Source organism: Urocitellus parryii, chromosome 2 (assembly GCF_045843805.1).
Source record: "Urocitellus parryii isolate mUroPar1 chromosome 2, mUroPar1.hap1, whole genome shotgun sequence".
NCBI classification, from domain to species: Eukaryota; Metazoa; Chordata; class Mammalia; order Rodentia; family Sciuridae; genus Urocitellus; species Urocitellus parryii.
Window position 1 is genome coordinate 138,641,756 of NC_135532.1, and position 19,002 is coordinate 138,660,757.

Below are 19,002 nucleotides of genomic sequence, written 5' to 3' on the forward strand. Positions count from 1 at the left end.
AAGCTTTTAAAAAACTGGAATGCAAATTTCTGAAGGAGGGACCAGACATCAGAGTTTTTAAAAAGATTCCCAGTTGATTTCATTGTGCAGCCAGCATGGAGAGCCAGTCCCCGAGGCAACAAAAAACCTGGTGTTATTTAAGAAAGTCAATCCACTGAGAGCTATTGGTTGCTAATACAAAGTTCCAGAACTCAAAGGAATAGATTTAACCATAATGCATACCTCTTCTAGGTCTTTTCGCCATTCCTCCAGGACTTCCACCACAAGGAAAGGAGACCCTGGACCACCATCTTCTAAGATGTTCATATGGACCAGTGGCCGGACTTCCTCATCTTACAGACACGATGAGAAAAGGTAACTGCACTGGGACCCTGGGCACTTGTCAGAAGGTTTTACCTGGCTGCAGAGAGGATGGTGACCAGGAAACACTAGGCAACTGAGCTTTGTGTCTTGAGATGTGGGATGGGCTCTTTACTGAAGGAGCAGGGGTTTAGACACTGATCTGCCTTCTCCTCTGATATTGCATGCACCACATGGCTTTGTGAATGCTATCCCCTGTTAGAACTGACCTTCATACATACACACACACACACACACACACACACACACACACACACGCCACTCTTAGCTAACTTTAGTTCTGCCTTTTGATATCCAACCACAATCCCTACCCTTCCCCCAGCCCCATGATCCTCTTTACCTGAACAGACTGTTTTACTCTCTGTCGAATTTCCAGACCTTTGTACCTTAACTGGCACACAGTAGATGCTCAATAAATGCTGGCTGATGTGAAGAAATCCTGTTTCTGTAGCACTGGACATGTGGTAGGGAAGGAAAGCAGAAACTGTGAGAGGACTCAAAGAGGACAAGACAAATTCAAAGAGCCCTCGGAATCGTTGTATGGATAACCCGGGAGCAGGGAAGGAATGAGGGAGCAAGAAGAAAGGCAAAGGGGCAAATGCAGCATTAATGAGAGAAAGAGTGGCATCTGCAGATCAGTCCAACCGTCTTATTGGGGTTGAAGGAGTAGATGTTTCCATAAAATTCTAGAAGCATTTTTAAATATTTAGTTTCTCTCCATTTGTTCTCTTCTTCCTCATCTTTCTTCCCCATTGACCTTGTACAATTGGCTCAGGTGAAACTAAATTTTAAACATAACTTCCTTTACCAGCACAGAGCAGCTGAAGCAAGTGGCACATCAGGCAGATAAATGGTGCTGGGCCCTAAAAGGACCAGAGGGAGGTTTACCTGAATATTGTTTTGAGGGATTATTTTCCCTCTCAAAACTCAAATGGCCCTACAGATAAAATTCCTTTAAATAATTCCAAAAGCAAAGTTGTTCACAATGATTATTGCAAGTAAAATTTTGGAAGCCACTTCAGTGTCACAATAAAAAGCATGTTTAGTCATAATACTGTAATATATCGCTTAGCACTTTAAAGGGCTTCAACATAATATTAACTGGAAAAAAATACAAGTCTAAAAATTGCATATAAACAATCACTGCATCCTTGGAAATCACATAACAAGTAAACGTCCGGAAGGAAAACAGTTTTCATTTCTCTATTTCCCAAATGCTTTGTAATATGTTGTGTTTCCTTAATTATGGAAAAATAATTATGTGATGTTTAAGTAAAATTACAACCCACAAGGCAACTAGTGTTTGCACATAGTCCCAGGGCTCGTCACGACAACAAGCAGGTCCCTGAAAATTCACTCCTTATTCATCTCTAGGTTTTCACCTGCTTTTTCTCAATGCTTAATTAAATTATTTTTCATTTGCTTTCAAGGTGAATCATCTTTCAACACAACCTTTACCGTCACATTTTAAAGTCTCAAGTGTCATTGTAAAATTTCACATTTTGTATGTGATTTTCTCCTTGTTGTTGTTGTTGTTTTGTTTAAAAGGCTGTTATCAGTGAAAGTGCCAAAGGGTAAGAGAGTTGGTTTTACAGTTCAGGGGTCATAACCAAATCCTAGGGTTTTGTTGCCCCACAGGAATATTATGACCGCCAATGATCAGTCCTCCTGAAATTCTGAAGGCTTTATCAGAGTGGGTAAACGATAATATAACCCTTTCACCTCCTATTTAATTTCATCAAATATTTTTAATACATTTTTATATTCTTTTACGTAGAAATCACTGAGTACTGCTTGTTCTACATAAACTACCCTGCTATTATGCCCATTTTACAGATGAGAAAGTGCAGGGTCAGGGTTTTGAAATAACTTTAAGGGTCCAACAACCAACTAGGATAGAATCCAAATCTGAAACCAAGCTCAAACTCTCTCTCCTGCATCCCCACAGCCTTACCAAGGTTCTTGTCAAAAATGAGAAATGCAGAGCAACAGTGAACAGCCAAACCCACAAGGGGACATCATCGTGTTAAAATAGAGCTGAAAGTTATATATCAAAGAAGATAATAAACATATGATGATATACTGGCAATATTGATGGAGTTTAAAAGGAACAAATACTTAGCTTAGTGTTCTGCATCAATAAGATTCTATGACAAATTAGCTGCTTTAGTTTTTTTAAAATTTTCAAAGATGATCTCAGTAACTATGGGATTTAAAATAATTAAAATATTGACTATAAAGAAATCACAAGCTTTATTTGTGGAACAGGAGGGCAAAAGCTCATGAAATTGGTTTGCCTGGTTGGCATACAAAGTTAACAGAAACAGATAAAAAATAGCCAACAAATACAAGCAATGGAATCTTGCTAAGCCGGGGGGTCCCTAAGTGAATGTTGGATCATTGGTCCATGCCTCTTCCTTGACCATATCTTCATCTTTACTGCATAGTTCACAGATTCTTAAGGATAAGACTCAGATTTTAAAGCTGACTTTGAGCAGAAGCTGTCATTCTGCTGATGGTTAGGCTGGGGCTGTAGATCAGTGGTAAAGCTGGGGCTGTAGTTGAGTGATAGAGTGCTTGCCTAGCATACCTGGGGCTCTGGGTTCAATTCCCAGCGCCACCAAAAAAAAAAAAAAAAGCTGCTTTTGGTGACAGTAATCATGACGATAATGGCCAATAATGAATCAAGACAATTACAGTCTTCAAGTTAAATTATTTGGAAATAAATTAACAGGATTGTCTGGCAGTGCTGTCTCACATTGCTAGTGATTGATCCACCCTCATTTTTCCTTCTGCAAACCTGGCTTCTGTGTGTGCCTCTTTTCTCCACTTATGCTCCTAAAGCAATGCCAGGAGGGGCTAGCCAGCCATACAGCCTTTTCCTGATTCCAGAGACAAACTTGTCAGGATATTGGATCTCCTGGAATTCTTAAGACAGTGCAACATCAGAAACCAGCCTAAAAACAGGCAGAACAAGTAACTGGAAGGAAAAATCTCACTGAAAATTCTGAATAAAACATTTCATTGCTCAGAAGAAGTTGAAGTCAATTTTACTTGTTTTTATTATTTGGAGTCTAAGCCAGCCCTTTTTCTGATCATCTGCTACATGCACCACACTAGTTTCTATCCTCATCCTCCATTCCCCAAGCCCAACAATATAAAGTAATACATTTTCTTCTCTGAAAACATTTCCTTGTTAAGCAAGTTCAAAAGGATTTTCTCCCATACCATTTTCTAAATATTTTGCAGCTTTACCTTTTATAATTAAGTCTTTAATTATCTGGAATTGGCTTCTGTGGTAGGTGTGAAGTAGGCATCCAAATTTTTTTCTATAGAGTTAACCAATTGCCCCAACATCAGTCACTGGACAATGTATTATTTTCCCATCGATCTAAAAACACACGTGTATCATATATTACATTTCCATGTGTGTATGGATATGTTTTTGGATCTCTATTCTGGTCTATTAATCTGCTCTATTATTGTCTCAGGTATTATATCTACCTAAGACAAATACAACAATTGAGTTTTATTTTACATATTGATATGTTATCAAATAAGACATCTATCTTATTCTTTTTTAATCAGGAGTTCATTTGCTTTTCTTAACTATTTGCACTTCATGTAAATTTGAGAATGAGCTTCTCAGGTCATGTTTACCACATTTCTATTAATGCATTGTGGCAAAATTATATCTTTCTGCCATCAAGTCTTTTTTTTAGTTTTATTGATTTTATTTTTTAAATACATGACAGCAGAATGCATTACAATTCTTATTACACATATATGCCACAATTTTTTATATCTCTGTTTGTATATAAAGTCTGTTGACACCCAATTCGAGTCTTCGTACATTGAATAAGATTAATATCTACATTGATTTCAGTCTCCCCTATGAAGAAGAGAAATACTTTATTTTTTTCTGAACTCATGTAAGTTCATAATTGGGACAGTTGGGACAGATTCCTATAACAAAAGACAGATCAACAAGAGAAAAACAAGTAAGTGCGTGCGGTGCCCATTGCCAAGGGATTAAATGACTTAGAAATCTATCTTAAATCATATTTCAACAAATAGCAATACATTTATTACCATTCATTTTTACTTCCTTCTATTATCTTTAGTATGTTCTGCTAATATTTTCATAACCTCTTTTGTTGGATGCCTGGCATGTTGATTTTCAAGTTTTCTCCTCTAATATAAACATTTAAAATTACTTTCTCTTCCTGTGACTCTAACTGCATCTACCAGATGATCCATAGTGTTTTCCATATTCAATTCTAAATACTTCCTAATTTCTATCAGATTTTATTCTATGATCCATGAGTTCTTTGTGCTATATTTTTATTTCTGTATATATAGTCCTTCTAGTTATTTTTGTTATTTGTTTCTATCATTATTGCACTGAAATCATATAATGTAGTCAAAATAAAGGTAATGCTTCTGAAAGGCTCTTTAGATTATAAAGATACCCTCATTTATCTAAACAATTCATATAATTTTCTGTTTCTTTCTATATTGTGCGCTAAAACATTTTATAAAAATTTAATGTGCTAATGGATCAGACAAAAATAAATAAGAATTAAAATATGGGAGATATCATTGCAGAAGCGATCTGATAAGAAAAAAAGGCCTAAAAAATAGCTCCCAATTTTTCATTTTCATCTTTAGTGTCCTATTCATACAATAAGGTTCATAATATTACAATTTGTGGGAAAGCCCCACAAATTAATTGGAAACAATAACATTAAATTTATGGACCAAATTTAAAAAAAAACTCATGTTAATGACTGTATTAAGAATGGCTGTCATTAGTTCCCAAACTCAAAAGCACATTGTTTCCAATGGAATGTGCAGGTTCAAAGAGTGAAAAGAGGATAATAATTAAACTAATCAAATTGGACCCTAAATATACACTAACTTGAGGAACATCCATGAAATCTGGAACTTCTAGAAGATAAAGACAAACATACAAAGAAGCACATCTCAGGAAAGTGGGAAACCAAAGTGAACAGAAGGCAGAACCATGTCTGTGATGCTCTGCCGTGTAAATGACAGGTGGGGTCTCCCGGGCCATAAATGGACAGCAGCTCCGCTCATTTCAGCTCAGAAGGGATCCAGTAATCTATTGCTCTGCAGTCCGCCCTCATGAGATCCCACAGAAGGAGACCCTCCTTGAAGTCTGGAAACTAGAACTCTTGATTCCTAGAAAGACTGAATTTTTTTTTCTGGAAGAGTACTAAATTTGTTGGTGGTAGAATCCAGTGAACACAGATGGGAAGCAAGAGGCCAGGAGCCTGTTCTACCCATGGATTCTGATTTATTTGGTTTTAGTTGACTATTCTGCCTCCCTATGCTGGCTACCTCACGATCTATGCTTACGGTAGTTATTTTCAGTCCAAATAAAAATATATTTTATAAGCTTAATAAGTGCAAGAGATTGAGTCTACAAAGATGAATGGGATCTGTCTCTATCTCTTAAGCAACTCAGTGTTCATTGGGCCATAGAGACATAAATATCAATATTCAGTATATTAAATATTCTGTGTAAGTTCCTGAAGAGCTCTCAGCCAAGTAATTTTATATCTACTTAATTCTCTACTTCTAATTCATATCTTCCCTAGTTTTCTTTCCTGTACCCATCTGGTACCCCCTCACCTCTCTGACAGTGTCAGGATCCTTCACAGACTTCTCTTCTTACACTTCCCACATTCTTGTACCCAAACCAACTTTGTTTCTCTGACTAGCTAGAAAGGATCATTAAAACCCACAGTGTTTAATAGTTGATCCTGGACACAAATGATGCCCAGATCTAAATGCTCATTTCCTCTGCCACTTCTTTCTAAAATTCCCTCTTTAACTAATATCTGAAACACTAGAAGACTTTCAGAATCAATCTCTACCTTCAGATATAAACCTTTCTAGATAACACACAAACACTAACAGGAGTTATCTTCCTAAAGGACAAATCTAATTATTGTACTTACTTAAATTATTTTAATGTCTATGGTGACCTCAGAGGACACACACATCCTTTATTCTTGGCTCCTCTCTAACTAGCTAACTGCCTGCCATCCCCCACCCACCAGATCCTGGAATCCAATCGCATTCAAGTATCCCTACTCAAAATTTTCCCAGATCTTCCCCCTCTTCTTAATTATTTGCTCATTCAAGGCCCAATTCCATCTTTCACAGGACCCTCAGCCATTACCACTTACATCAATGGCTCCCAAGTGACAGTCTTCTAAACCATCTTCATGCTTATAGCCATAGCCCTGGGCCAATTCCTCTGCCATGGATCCTCTGAATGCTCATATTGAGGGATGCCTAATGCAGTGATAGTCAATGTGTCTAAAACCAATTTGCCAAAGAAGCCATTTCCCAATTAATCATTTTGATGACTGTATTAAATTTAGCTATGAACCAAAAATTTTGTATGACCATTGTGACTTTACATAGTTCTATCATAACCCACATTCAATTGGTTAGCAAAGACAAGTAAGGCCCCAAAGGGCCCCTATTTGGAGACTCCTCTTATCTCTATCTCTCTGCTCCTCTACCTTTCCCTCTCTGTGTTCCAGACACCCTCTGTCTCCAGTCCCATCTTCTCTCTGTCCTCTGGTTCTCCCTCAACCTCCACCTTGGCCATGCCCTCCCACTCTCTGTGGCTGTTGGTCTCCCCTCTCCGCCTGAGTTTCCTCTCTCTCTAGGTCACAAACCAGATTGTACGTTTTGCTGGTTTTCCTCTTCAACATTCCTTCAGCAGAAGGTCCCACCATTCTCACCCAAATCCCCCCTGTTGTGATAACAAGACCAGAGACAAACTGAACATTTAGTAAACTGATGTCTTGAGGACAAAATAAAAACTTGACTGAATTTTTAAAAAACTGTTAAATATTACTATCCCCAAACAGCTACTATATCCTTAGTGAATAGGTAAAAGAAACAAATTTTGGTTAATGGATAAAGTTGACAAGTCCATCAAAGTTGTCAAAATGTGAAACTCCCACAACAATCTGAATGATGCCTACGTGTTAGCAAAACAGCAAATGCCTCAGCACATGTATGAAAACACGAATGGTGTGAAAATACTTTGCATACAACCAGTGACTTGAAAAATTGTGCTCTATATGTGTAATATGAAATGAACTGAATTCTGCCATCATGTATAACAAATTAGAATAAAGAAATAATTTAATAAAGAAATAAAAGGATTTGGAAAAAAGAAATCAGTATAAACTAAAAGGCTACCGAATGAAATGTTAAATGTTTATTCTATTAGCAGAGTATATTTACACACTACTCAAGAAAGATATATCTATAAATATATTCTTAATAATATATTTATAAAGAAACTAAGCCCTCTAGGAAACAGCTTTTTAAAAAAAAATCAGACCAATTTAAAAATACTGCTAAGAGGAACACATTAGTAAGAACATACTTGATGATTAAGTGCATTTTTAAAATACAGTCTTAAAACATTCATAGGAAACATCTATTCCTATTCATGTATTATGTTGAAAACAATAATGCTTAAAATACATCTTTGTTAAATCTCTAAGTAGGGTAAAATAGATAAACTGTATTCATTTAGTGAACTGATCCTTCAATAAATTGACTTTCTGTGAATCAGCCATTCAGTAACTGATCCTTTGGCAGACTGGCCCTCAGCATATTGGCTTTCTTCTCTTCCCTTTTCGTACACCTCTCTAATCAGCCTCATTACCAGATCTCTTCATGATTAATACCTCACATGGCAATCCCAGGAAATCAGCCTTCTTCACTTCCTGTTCCCAGGACTTAGCTGCTTGTGGTTCTTTTTATGAAGACTTAACATGTTGACTAACAAATTAACAAATGAATTCATAAATGGCCTTTGCCCTGCCTTCACCTGAATACCTTTCTCCCTGTAGAATAGAAACCAAGGGAATCTGACTTTAAATGAGTAAGAAAGAGCCAAAGAGTCTTTATTGGACTTTCTACTCTTTATGTCCTCTGTGTGTGTGTGTGTGTGTGTGGGTGGGTGTGTACGCACGTATCTTCATAACTAATGTGCTTATGAATTATAGAATGAGTCCAAATATCAAATTTAAAGAAAGTACCCAAATATAGTGTTTGAAATAAAATTGTACTCTGTTGATTATTGCTCGGGGTGAAAATAAAACTTTATTGGACAATTGAAAAAAAATTTTTTTTTTTGCAACACTAGGGATTGTACCCAGTAGTGCTCTATCACTGAGCTGCACTCCCAGCCTTCTTTATTTATTTATTTGTTTGATTGTTTATTTATTTATTTATTTTAATTTGGGACAGTGTTTCATTAAGTTGCCCAACCTGGTGATCCTCCAGTTTCAGCCTTCCAAGTTGTTGGAATTATAGGCATGTGCCACTGCAACCAACTTGAAAATCTTTTGCTTACAAGAATATTTATCACAAAGATTTTTGTTGGAGTTGGACTTGTAAGACTTATTAATAATTCCTATTCTCTAAAAGGATTTGGGCAGAATGTTCCCTGTGTATGTAGTAAAGACTGTATATATCTGTTATTTGTTGTCAATATGTATGAATATTCACTTTATCCTTCATGTTGACTCATGGTTCATCACGGAGTCAACACTGCCTCAAAAGGGCTTAAGTTTAGTTTTGCCAGGACACACCAAGGCTAGATCCACTTCAAACTTATAAAGTCAAATTCCTTTTCTATACCTACTAATAGCACACTTACCCAAAACTGAATTCATAATCATAACCCAGACTCATTCTTCCTCTTGAACTCTCTACTTCTGTAAATTGTACTGACATTCCCTTTCTTATTTCTCACACTAAGGACAGTCCCTTGTCCTCTCAAGTTGATTCATAGAGCACAGACATGAAGAGCTAAAAGAAGATGAAACATCAGCTTAGATATTGGTGGCACTATAACCCCCAACACACAAGACTTGTTAGTATGAAAGATGAGGCTTAAGCCTGAGGCCCAGGACATCATGCCCCTTCCATCTACCATTGAAGACAACTGGGTATAAAAGGGACCACTTCACTAACCCATTAACACTTAGGATATGCACACTTCCTTCCCCAACTGGGGCTCACTACTTGGACACTGAAAGGCAAAGGAGAGTGTGAAATAATTTTTTAAAATAATAATAGGTTGTGCCACACAGGAGCAGTGAACTTCAAACTCACCCAAAAGAGAGATTTTAGTCTCCCAATTATCAGGGTATCGCCCATCTCATCAATCAAATTAGCTACTCCTCCTCCTGAGCCCCAGACACCTAACCTGGGGGAAGAGAATTTATAAATGTGCAATAATCCTCTCCCTCCTTATTTAACAAGATCAGAAATGGGGGAAAGGTGAGGGGGGACTCTCTTTGGACCCTGCAAAGTGTAGGAAAATAAGGATTCTGCTTTACCACTCTCCATCATCTCCCCTGTTGTCCAAGTCAAGCACTGAGATATAGATCTAAAACTCACTCCCTTATCAGCTTCTATATTCTATCAGTTGCCAAATTATGATATTTTATTTCCAAGATATTTCTCCAAACATCCTCTTCTCTCCAGCCCACCGTGATCCTGGATCCAGCCCTGATCATCCTTCACCAACATTACTGTTACAATCTCTCCCAATTCTTCTCTCTGATTTAAGTCTTGTCCCATTTATAATTTAATCTCCACACAGGAGCCACCGTGATCATCCTGGAACTCAGTTCTGATCATGTCATCCACTGACAGCTTCCCCTTTAACTACAGGAGAGAGGCCAATCTCTTTAGAAGGACTTACAGAACCCTTCCTGACCAGACTACCTTTCCAAACATATCTGCCCCATTTCCTCTGACCCACACTCACCCCAGTGATACTAACATACTTGTAGTTTCAGACAGTCTGCATACCAGTTGTTCATGTGATCCCTTCCATCTGGACTGTCCTCAACTCTTCGTCTCATTGCATCGATTCCAAATCAAACTCGAAGAGTCTGTTTAAGATGCCACCCTAGGAAGCCTTCCCAAACCACAATTCTTACTCCCTATCCTGTTCCCTAAACATTGGGAATACTGTGAGTGATTTCATCATTGAACTTACCACCATATGTTGATATTATTTTTATATCTGTCTTCTAATTGGGCCAAGGCCATATCCCCAGAAACAAGAGGTTACCAGCACTCAAGATAAGTCTGTACATCTAAACACTTTGGTCTTTCAAACTATCCATTCATTCCTTTTGTTCCTTTAATACAATCATTATGGGATCCTTTCATTGAATCATTATTGATTGATTGATTCCTTGGATGTGGCTCACCCCACTCACCATTTTCATTTCACTGGGTAATATCCTGATTTCCCAGATGACTTTGAGGTATATGGAAACAAGTCACTTCCTCCCCACCCCCTGACTCCATAGTATATGGAGAGCATTTGTTAACCGTTTTTAAATTGCAATTTGTTTTTAAATTACCTGTTTGAATCATTTTTATATGCTTCTTGCTCTGGTGACATATTGACTGATTATTCCTCATCTATTTTATGAGTATACAGTGACATAAGAAATGCTGTGTGACAGCCTAATACCCTAGAACTGTGAGACTATTGCTCTCTCCTGGATGGCTTCCATCTGCAGGAAATGCGAATCTCAATGGCAGCCATCAGAGTTAAATACATGTTGATAAATAATAGTGAAGTTACATCAGATTATTATTTTACAGCAGATCTTTGAAGCCACTCAGTCTCAGCCTATCTTTACCTGCTTCAGAAGTCTTCCTGCTCACCAGCCTTAGCTGCTAATGGGCACTGATTTTTTTTTTTTTTTGTCAAGTTTGTAAAAGGTCAAGTTTAAAGAGCTTTGATGTAAACCATACAATTTTCAAAGAAAATCGCAAAAAAATAAAATGGGAGACAGAAGGTGGGTGGTTGCCAGTCTATGAAGTCAAAAGCAGGGCAGACCAGCTAACCCAAGGATATTGGGCTTGGGAGCTGGAGGATAATGAAGAATGTGGTCTTTCCAAGTCTCTGGCAATGATCACAAACAGCCTAGAGTGAGTGAAGGTGGCAGGAAGACAGGAAGAACAGGCCGTGAAAAGATAATGAATGAAGACATCTAGGTAGCTGGGATGCTGCTCCCACACAATGCCCACTCCTGGAGGAAAGATTTGCATAAACTAGTTCATGAAGAGAACTTTAATGATGATAACAATTAATTTTGTACACTGATAACTAAAATATAAATACTCTACCTAAAATCTTCTGGAAATATATTAAATACATACACATTCTCAAGTTTGTACAAGGAACCAAAATATTTAATAATCATGCCAGAATAAACCAGCCAATCAGAACAGATATGAGCCATAAACACCGGTAAGGTCATTCTGGAGCACAACACTAAATATAACCCTAAATGTACACACAATTGTACAAACAATGGGCGTCTCTTATTCCCCTGCAAATTCCACATTTGATTCTATTCTGGTTTCTTTCCCAAGAAACATGAATAAACAGTGATAAAAATATTAAAGGAAAATGTGGTCTGTCTTGTGCATTTTGGTTTTTGTTTAAAGCTTAAAAATTGGCTTAAGAGCTTCCTTCTCAGTTTTCAGTACCATTTGTCCTGTTTCCAGATCCAATAGGCCAGCAGCTTTCCTACTCCCACTGCCCTGCAATGCAAAACTCCCTATCAAAATAGGAACTGAGAGTGCCCAAGCTGTATCTTGATCAGCAGGAGTTCTGGAATTCCCAAGCATTGACTTCCTACCCCCACTTCTCCCCAAGCACCAACACCCCCAGAATTTTCTCACCTTTTCTTTCTTCTCCTGCTTGCTTCAAATCCGTTCCTCCATTCCTAAGCTTTACATATTATTAATTTCCTTGCCATTCTGTCCTGCAGATAGTCTTTGAAGAATGGTAGAAATTTTATGATGGTCTAATATTCATGTCATTAAGCCATAGCTCCCACTCCATTTTTTTTAATAAGAGCTTTATAGTTGCACCTAGTGGTTTGGTTCATCCTAACAAGCTCATACATATGTGGAAATTGATTTCAGTTCATCATCCCCTCCTTTTCCCTCCCCTCTCCCATTCTCCTTCTTCTACGAGATTTCCTTTTCCTTGTCTATTAATTTGTATTTAATTGGTTATTTATTTTATCCTATCCTTTCCTCCCCCTTTCCTTTATTTTACGCTAGCTTCCACAGACTAGAGAAAACATTCAATCTTTGAGTTTCTGAGTTTGGTTCATTTCACTTAGCATTATTTTCTCCATTTCTATCCATTTACTGGCAAGTGCCAGAATTTCATTCTTCTTTTTGGCTGAGTAGGACTCTATTGTGTGTGCATTGTATCAATCACAATTTTTTAATCCATTCATCTATTGACAGGCATCTGAGTTGATTCCATCACTTAGCTATTGTGAATTATGCTGCTATAAACATTCCAAGGTGGCTGTATTGCTGTAGTATGCCAATTTTAGATCATTTGGGAAAACACTAAGGAGTGGGATGGCAGGGTCATATGATGATTCCATCCCTAGTATTTTGAGGAATTGCCATACTGCTTTCCAGAGTGGTTTTACTAGTCTACCATCCTACCAACCGTATAACAATGTACGTTTTCCCCCACAACCTCATCAGCATTCATTGTTGTTCATATTCTTGATCGTTGTCATTCTGATTAGAGTGAGATGAAATGTAGTTTTCATTGTGAGAGTTGTTGAACATTTTTTCATTTATTTGTTGGCCATTTGTGTGTCTTCTTTTGAAATGTTTCTGTTTAGTTCTTTTGCCCATTTATTGATTTGGTTATTTGTATTTTGAGTGTTAAGTTTTTTTGAATTCTTTATTCTGGTTATTAATCCCCTAACAGAGATTTTTCTCCTATTCTGTAGGCTCTCTCCTTCACACTCTGAATCATTTCCTTTGCTGTCTAGGAGCTTTTTAGTTTGATGGCATCCCACTTATTCTTAATTTTATTTCTTACACTCAGGGTGTTTTGTTAAGGAGGTTGGTACCAGCACTTATATGGTGGAGTGTGGACCCTATCTTTTCTTCTAGCAATTGTAAATCTCTGGTCTAATTCATAAGTCTTTGATCCATTTTGATTTTTGTACAGGGTGAGAAAGAGGAGTCTAATTTCATTGTTTCTACATACAGCTCTCCAGTTTTCCCAACATCATTTGTTAGATATATTTTTGATGCCTGCATCAAATATCAGACAGATATAGGTCTGTGGATTTGTCTCTGTGCCTTCTATTCTGTTCATTGGTCTTCATGTCTATTTTGATGCCAATATCATGCTGTTTTTGTTACTACAGCTCTGTAGTATCATTTCAGATAGGTATTATATGATACCTTCTGCTTTTCTTTTCCTTCTTGGTATTTCTTTAGCTCTTCTGGGTCTCTTATTCTTCCAAATAAATTTCATAATTTTTTTCTAATTCTATGAAGAATGTCATTGGTATTTTGATGGAAATTTCATTGAATCTGTATGTTGCTTTTGATAGTATGGTCATTTTGACAATATTGATTCTTCCTATCCAAGAACATGGATGTCTTTCCATCTTCCAAGGTCGTCTCCAATTTCTTTCTTCAGTATTCTATAATTTTCATTATAGAACTCTCTTGCCACCTTAGATTAATTCCCAAATATGTGTGTGTGTGTATTTAGGTTATTGTGAATGGGATGGTTTTCCTAATTTCTTCCTTGGTTGAATCACTGTTGGAGTATAGGAAAGCTACTGATTTATAGGTGTTGATCTTGTATCCTGCTACTTTGCTAAACTCATTTATAAGCTCTAGAAGTTTTCTGGTGGAGTTTTGGCTCTTCTAATTATAGAATCATATCATAATTTAACAACTTCTTTTCCTATCTGTATCCTTTTTGTTTCTTTTTCTTGCCTGATTGCTCTGGTTAGTTTTTTGAGGACGATATTAAATAGGAATGGTGAAAATGGATAGTCTTGTCTTGTTCCTGATTTTAGAAGAAATGTTTTTAGCTTTTCTCATTTAATATGATGTTGGCTTTGTATTTGTCATAAATGACCTTTATGATATTGAAGTAAGTTCCTTCAATTCCTAGCTTTTCCTGCTTTTTAACCTCAATAGGTGTTGGATTTTATTAAAGGCCTTTTCTGTATCTATTGAGATGATTATGTGATTTTTGTTCTAAATTCTATTTAAGTGAAGAATTACATTTATTGATTTTTGCATATGTTGAACCAACCTGGCATCCCTGGAATAAAACCCACTTGAACTTGCTGTATTATCTTTCTTATGTGTTTTTAAATGGGGTTTGCTAATATTTTATTAAGGATTTTTGCATCTATGTTCATCAGGGATATTGGTCTGTAGTCTTCTTTCCTTTGAAAATGCATCTTTGTTTAGTTTATTAACAGAGTTATACTGACTTTATAAAATGTATTTGGGAATATTCCCTGTCTTTCAATTTCATGGAATAATTTCAGAAAGACTGGTGTTAGTTCTTCTGTAAAGGTCTGCTAGAACTCAGCTAAGAATCCATAAGGTCCTGGGCTCTGCTTTTTTGGAAGGCTTTTAACTGCAGTTTTTAATTTCATTACTTAATATTGGTATTTTTAAGTTTTCTGTATCTTCCTGAGTTACTTTGGGCAGATCGTGTGTGTCTACAAATTTGTCAATATCTTCCAGATTTTCCTGTTTATTGAAGTATAAATTTTCAATATAGTTTCTGATAATCCTCTGGATTTCAGAAGGATCTGTAGTGATATCTCCTTTTTTATCTCTGAAATTGTTGATTTGCTTCTTCTCACTCTTTCTTTTGGATAGTTTGGATAAGGGTTTGTCAATCTTATTTATCTTTTCAAAGAACAAACTCTTCATTGCATTTATCTTTGTATTTTCTTGTTCTCAATCGCATTGATTTGGGCTCTGTTTTTAATTATCTCTGGTTTGGGAGTTAGTTTGTTCTTTTCCTAAGGCCTTGAGGTGGAGCATAAACTTACTTATTTGGGACTCTCTCTAATTGTTTACTGTACGCACTCAGTGCTATAAATTTTCCTCTTAGAATTGCTTTTATTATGCCCCAGAGATTTTGATATTTTTTATCTCTGTTCTTGTTTATTTCTAAAAATTTCTTGACTTCTATTCTAATTTCTTCTTTGATCTATTCTTCATTAAAGAGAGTTTTGTTCAATCTCCCTATGTTGATGTGGTTTCTATTTTTCTTGCTGTTGATTTCTAGCTTCATTCTTTTATTATATTATACATGGGATTATGTGATTTTTTGCATTTGCTATGATTTGTTTTGTGACTTAAAATATAATCTAATTGGAAAACATTATATTCTCAGCTAAGAGACAGGTAAATTCAGCTGTTTGGGGTGGAATAGTCTGTAGTTGTCCATTAGGTCCATTTAATTTGTAGTGTTATTTAGGTTGGAGATGTCTTTATTGATTTTATGTCCACCCCACTTTTTGAATGAGAACCTTTATTAAATATTTACATCAGTCATTTTGCAAGATGATCTGCCTACCCTCATCTCATTTAGCCATTACAAAGCTTTTAAATGTTATTTCTACTTTGCAAGAAACTGGGGATTGAAAAGGCTAAGGAACTTTTTGTTGATCTCACAGTTAGTAAACAGATTCGAACAGGACACAGTTTGACTTCAAGCTCGTGTTCCTATGTTGCTTCTCTAAAACCCCAAATAAAAGTACTAATAAAACTGTTCAAAGTTATGAAGACCAGCCTTGATTTGCCTTGATTTGACTAAAACTTTTCTAACTCACTCAAGAATTTACACATATAAGAAAAAGTAGGCAGGATCACCACCCCACATCTTCACACTGCTTATAAATCTCAAGCCAAAAGAGCCCTAAGCACCCCTAAGCTCAAGAAAAATGTTAATCAAAATGGCTTCTGTCTATACCTACAGAGGAAATAGCATGATTAAATTGACAGATTTCTGATTTATGTTGCCATTTATTTGAATTAGGTATGCAGAAATTACAAAATATATCAACGGTAGATGACTTGAGAGATGGTAAAGTCAATGAACCCAAAGCATTATTTTGAAGGTTGAAGAATTGCTTTCTTTCTCTAGAATTGGAAAGATGGAAAATTAATTTGCCATTAGATGTGAGCCCCAAGGTAGATAAGGAGGGTCCCTCTCTGCTCATGTTGGTGCATATGTGTGTGTGCGCGCGCACGTGCACGCATGTGTATGTTGCAGGGGTAGGTTCACATGCTGAGATCCAGCTGCACTCAGGCAGGTTCAGAAGTGTCCTCTGGGTCTCTCAGCTGCAGTAAGACAGGGGTAGAAACGTACCCGTTCTCCAGGGGCATACTGATTAACTTTGAACTTTATTTAATACTGCATTGTTTTTCAACTTTAGAAATATCTACCAAAAAATCAGGGACCACGACCTCCTGGACAAAAGGAAAACAGTCACAGCACTAAAGGCTGGAGAGGACCGAGCCATTCTCCTGGGACTGGCCATGATGGTGTGCTCCATCATGATGTATTTTCTTCTGGGAATCACACTCCTGCGCTCATATATGCAGAGGTAATGCCGCTGGGCTGTTGGGACACTGCCATTTGTCTCTACCTTCATTGCTCAGTCAACCCTGAGGTCATCTTCCTCACCCTCTTTCCTATGGAGAACTTCCAGAAGTGCCCCTTACATAATATTTTAATAATGCTATCTAATAATATTAATAAGATAGTTTTATATATAAACCGCCTATTATTGCCAAAAACTTTTCATACATCGTTTTATTCTCATGACTACACTGTAAGTATGAATATCCTCATCAAAAAAAAAAAATAGGAAAACTGAAGTTCAAAGAGAGGTAACTTGTCCAATGTCACATAGCTTTAGCATGTGGCCAAGTCTTAGCTTCAAAGGCACAACACTCTCATCTCAGCATCCCTATTCTTGCTCCTTCACCTCTGTTCCCACCTGCATTCCTTTTCCACCCTGCATCTCCCTTCTCCCTCCCTCCACAGCAGTACTTCTCAGTGGTACATCTCACAAAAACTTTTAAAATGTTGATGCCCTGCCCCCACCATCATCCCAGAAAGTCTGATTAAACTGGTTTGAAGTGGGACGCATTTATTAGTATCTTTTAAAACTCTCCCAAAGGATACTACTGTACTGTCAAGGTTGAAAAACACTATTGTGCATCGACCTTTTAAAATAACAGATTTTGAACCCTTTTTATTTAATGCCCCTAGATTTACTGAATAGATGGGGAGGCAAATAAATAGTGAGACAGTTGGTATGTTCTCCCCTGAGCTAGTAGCAGCATCTCTAGCTTCACTGCTGTCCATGAATTGGACATGAAGCTCAGGTGAGTCCAGCATCACTAAAACTAAAGGGGGAGGTCTCACAACAGTTCAGCTTAAAGTAACAAGACCCTTTCAAATAAAAAATTTAAGTTTCAATCCAAAAGAAAACCATTGGGGGGCATTCATTTCTCAATCTAAATTAATAGCTTCGTTTTAGAAACAAAAATCTAGCTGAAATACAGTAATTTGCTGAAATTAAGGCATCATCTTTCACATTTGTGGCTGTTCTGCTCTGTTTCTCTGATAGCCTTCAGCTGTGCTCTTTCTCAATGAAAGCGCTGATGCCTCAGGCCCCCAGAGTTGGTTGATTCCAAGCCCTCTTTCAAATCGTCACATCTGCTTGGAACCATCCAAGACTTTTTCCTCATTGTATAAGCAAAATCTTATCATCCATGTTCCGGGAAAATATAGTTTGCCACACCAGACGAGAGTAGGTGCAGTATCCTGCCTCTGGCATAGAACTTCACACATGCAAAAGTGCAGAGAGCTGTGGACGTCAAAAGGAAAGAGCATTAATCTTCACAAAAAACATGTTGTTTTCCAATCACTATGGTAATCAGTTATACCCAGAAGCAAAGCATTGATTGCTGGTGTGTTACTTTCTAATTACAAATGTTAACCTTGATCATAAAAGTAAAGGCATTCTAAAATGAAAGATGACCAATGGGCAGGTGGACTCTTTCCAGTTGAGAGGCCTCAAGACATCCTTATTAACCCATTAGTCTGCACAGATGGGTTTCTTTTCTACTGCTTTTATGGGGGAGGTAGCACAGCATTATAGAATGAACCAGGACTTAAAGAAATACTGGATTGTGTAGAATCACAACTTCTATCAGTTATCAGCTACATGTCTTTGCACCTGTTACCTGATTTCTTTGACCCTTGATTCACTCACCTTCAAAAGGAGATAATTTATGTGAAAATTCAATTAGAATTCAAAGGATTCAATAAGTAATTTCTCTTCGCATAATCCAGGGGTTATCTTTTTGTTCTCTTTTTAGAATGATCTTACGGCATTGTATATCTGACTTCCATCTGTTAAGTTGGATCCCAAGCCACTCCACCCCTTTTTTCCTCTCTTCTGCCCTTACACCTTCTCTGCCTACAAACTGGGCAAAGGAGGGGGTGCAGGTGAAGAAAGCACCAAGGGAGGCGTAGCAGAGTTAAGGACTGGTGCAAGGCAAGAAGTTATACATGCAGAAATACAGGGCGAGCACAGATCGTTATTTGGAAATATACTTTGTGCTTCCCATGGAATTCAATAAGAAAAAATAACTAACCAATCAAGCCTTGGAGAATATTATGTCCAAAGGAAGTCACTGAGAAAAATC

At 37.1% G+C, this 19,002-nt stretch overlaps 1 protein-coding gene across 1 annotated transcript in view; it reads left to right on the forward strand.

Annotated features, from left to right (window-relative positions):
• Nucleotides 1–298: 298 nt before the first annotated feature.
• Kcnmb2 (potassium calcium-activated channel subfamily M regulatory beta subunit 2) overlaps nt 299–19,002 on the forward strand; it is a 31,674-nt gene continuing 12,970 nt past the window's right edge. The window contains exons 1-2 of the mRNA XM_026382946.2: nt 299–354; nt 16,716–16,886. Coding sequence (XP_026238731.1) covers nt 299–354; nt 16,716–16,886 — 227 coding nt within the window. The remainder of the gene's footprint in view (nt 355–16,715; nt 16,887–19,002) is intronic.